At 47.0% G+C, this 3,361-nt stretch overlaps 1 protein-coding gene across 4 annotated transcripts in view; it reads left to right on the top strand.

Moving 5' to 3' along the window:
* Positions 1 to 3,361, top strand: part of Brf1 (BRF1, RNA polymerase III transcription initiation factor subunit) — a 52,043-nt gene that overhangs the window by 28,518 nt on the left and 20,164 nt on the right. For all 4 annotated transcript variants that reach the window (XM_013346251.2, XM_026781513.1, XM_026781511.1 and 1 more), the window contains one exon: positions 2,248 to 2,397. In XM_013346251.2, the coding sequence (XP_013201705.1) occupies positions 2,248 to 2,397 (150 nt within the window). The remainder of the gene's footprint in view (positions 1 to 2,247; positions 2,398 to 3,361) is intronic.

Raw genomic sequence — 3,361 nt, 5'->3', positions numbered from 1 at the left:
TCTGGGTGGTGGGATTAAAGACCTGCACCACTACTCCAGGCCTGAGAACATTTTTAAAAATCAAGTCTATTCGTTGCTGTATTTACAAGGCCTGAAACATAACAATTATGTGTGTGTATACATACACAATATATGTAATAATTATATATATGTATGTATATATGTGTATGTATTAAAATTTCTCTCTTATCGTTGGGTACATGCTTTTAATCCCAGCATTCAGAAGGCAGAGGCAGACAGATCTTTAAGTTTAAGGCTAACCAGGTCTACAGAATGAATTTCAGGACAACCAGGGTTACACAGAGAAACCCTGTCTCAAAAAACCCAAGACTGCTGAATTTTTACTAAAGATACCTGCTAGGATTCTCAACAATTTAGCACAACCTAGGGACACTGGTACCCAACATAGCCAGGTGGTTACTGTGGAATGTGACTTGAATCTATCCAGTCCTAGGTTTCAGACTGCTTCCGGGCCTTCTTCACTGCCCTCTTAAACTCTTGCTATCTCCTTCTGGTTTTTGGTTGGTTGGTTGGTTGGTTGGTTGGTTGGCCAGTTGGTTTTTTTAAATTTTTTTTTTTTTTTGTTGAAAAAATTTCCTCCTCCTCCCCGCCTCCCATTTCCCTCCCCCTCCTCCCATTCCTCTCCCCCTCCCCCACTCCTCTCCCCACTCCTCTTCTCCCTCTCCCCACTTCTCTCCCCCTCACCCCACTACATTCCCCTTCCCTCTTGAGTCTGAAGAGCAGTCCTGCCCTGTGGGAAGTCCAAGGTCCTCCCCCCTCCATCCAGGTCCAGGAAGGTGAGCATCCAAACAGGCTAGGCTCCCCCAAAGCCAGTTCATGCAGTAGGATCGAAACCTAGTGCCTTTGTCCTTGGCTTCTCATCAGCCTTCATTGTCTGCCATGTTCAGAGAGTCCGGTTTCATCCCATGCTTATTCAGTCCCAGTCCATCTGGCCTTGGTGAGCTCCCAATAGATCAGCCCCACTGTCACAGTGGGTGGGTGCACCCCTCGTGGTCCTGACTTCCTTGCTCATGTTCTCCCTTCTTCTGCTCCTCATTTGGACCTTGGGAGCTCAGTCCGGTGCTCCAATGTGGGTCTCTGTCTCTATCAAATGGAGTCTGTGTTGTTTAGGGTGGCCTCAAATTCTTTTTCTCCCCATCCATCTCCCAAGTTGCTTGGGTTACAGGTAAAAGGCACTGTACTCAGCTTTCTTCTCTGAGTCTTCGTGTGAACTGGACTGGATCCTTGTATGTATGATCTCATGGAGTCACTTGGTAAAGGTCAGTTTGCCTGGGAGGATGGGCTAGGTATTAGTCAGTAGCTGAGGGCCTTTGCCTTCCTATTTGAAAGATGAGGTGAACTGACTGATTCTCTCCCTCCCAGTTTCTCTAAGACCTCTGTGAGCCTCCCTGGTCCTCCTCCATTATTATCTGCTAGCGTTCTCTAAGCTGCCTGCTTCTCAGCCCTGAGCATAAGTGGTTCTTCCTGAACAAGTCCCAGGATCTCCTCTGTCCCTAGGTCATGTCTTTGCACTAATGGTATGGTAATAATGAACTGAATTTTGACTTGGTTTTACTTGCTTGTCCCATTCATGGGCTCCATAAATTTTTTTTCTTTTTCTATTTTTTTTTTTGGTTTTTCGAGACAGGGTTTCTCTGTGGTTTTGGAGCCTGTCCTGGAACTAGCTCATGTAGACCAGGCTGGTCTCGAACTCACAGAGATCCACCTGCCTCTGCCTCCCGAGTGCTGGGATTAAAGGCGTGCGCCACCACCGCCCGGTGGGCTCCATAAATTTTTGACTGAAACTTCAGTATCTATCAGAGTGCCAGGCACTTAGGAAAAGAAGCAACTGTGAACATGTGTGTACTTGTGTGCCCACTGTGTTCATTTTGCTAGCTACTGAGCTGACACAGCCACTCAGGAAATTCAGAAGGTGGTGTGTGTACAAAGAGCCCACACCTGTCCTGCTCTTTGACCTCTCGTCACCCTCTGAGAGAAGGTGGAAGTTGTACCCCACCCCTATTGCCATACATACCCAGATTTGTGCCCTGTGAAGCCAGCAGTTCTCCTCTGGCTGTAGTAAACATAGCTGCATAGCTAAGGTCAAAGAGGCTGTGCTTCAGGGAAGGGGACCTTAGAGAGCCTGTGTACATGGAGAAGTGGGTAGAGTCACCCAGTTGCAGGGTGTTGCTTAGTGCTGTGTGTACGTATCTACATACACACTAAGGTATTGTGTCTACTGTACAGACCCATGCTTGTACATTCCACGTTTTGCTCATCTACTGGAATTTGGGGAGAAGAACCATGAAGTATCCATGACAGCCCTGAGGCTTCTGCAGAGAATGAAGAGGGATTGGATGCACACAGGGCGGCGCCCCTCTGGCCTCTGTGGAGCAGGTACAGAATTGGCCATATGCCTCTAGGATGACAGCTTAGTCTAGCACTTGGGTAGCATTTTTCTCTCCTGATGCTTGATGAGCGCATGCATGCATGTGTGTGGGAGGGTGCTAGCAGTCAAATTTAGGGTCCTATGCATAGTAGGTAAGTTGAACCCTAGTCATCTATTTTGAGTCTTAAACAGTCAAGCCCACGACTTATTGCTTATGGTTCCAGAGTCCACCTTACATAAGAGCTGTGTCCTTTGACCTGACCTTCATGGTTCTTACTTCTTAAGGACTCTGGCACTTTTTCCCTTGTTGGCTTCTGCAGGTTCTGAGATGAGAGACAGGACTTCAGAGGATGAAATGACTGTTGGTAGCTCTTGTTCCCTCTATGTTGTCCACTCATGACACAATGTTGCCACTCTCAGCATGGTTAGTGAGATGACCTCTCGGCTGAGGCACTGAGTCTTTGCTAGCCAGCAGCATAGTTGTTCTGGCTGCACCTGTAAGATCTTCAGGTGGTGACTGTGGCCTAGACCAAGAATCCCCTGCTCGGGAAGAGCTCCAGGCCAGCAGGGGCCAGTTCCTTCTGTAGCCTCCACCTTCCTACCTCTTTGCCATGCCAGGTACTACTTATGCACTCATTAGGGCAATGCTACCTGAGCCTGCTTGTATCTGAGACCTGATTTCCACATTTACTCTAAAGATTCTTGGGCCCCGTGCTTATCATTACCATAGTTCACACTTGTCAGATGGTGTCTTGCGCCTCGTGCCCCAGCCTTTTCCATCTTTACTACATTCTCATAATCCTCTACTCCCATCATAACCAGGGGTTTCACATACATTACCTCAAAGTTAATTTTCATGTTTTGAGGAGTTATAAATATTATTGCATTTTCTGTTTTTCTTATTAAAAGTAGAATGTAGTACAGCTTTAACCCAAATAAGAGTGGGACTCTTATTGCTATAGAGTGTCTGCA

The sequence above is a fragment of the Microtus ochrogaster genome, chromosome 1 (genome assembly GCF_000317375.1).
Source record: "Microtus ochrogaster isolate Prairie Vole_2 chromosome 1, MicOch1.0, whole genome shotgun sequence".
In the NCBI taxonomy this organism is placed as follows: Eukaryota; Metazoa; Chordata; class Mammalia; order Rodentia; family Cricetidae; genus Microtus; species Microtus ochrogaster.
Note: the sequence above shows the minus strand (reverse complement) of the source record. Positions and strands in the feature narration are given on the sequence as shown.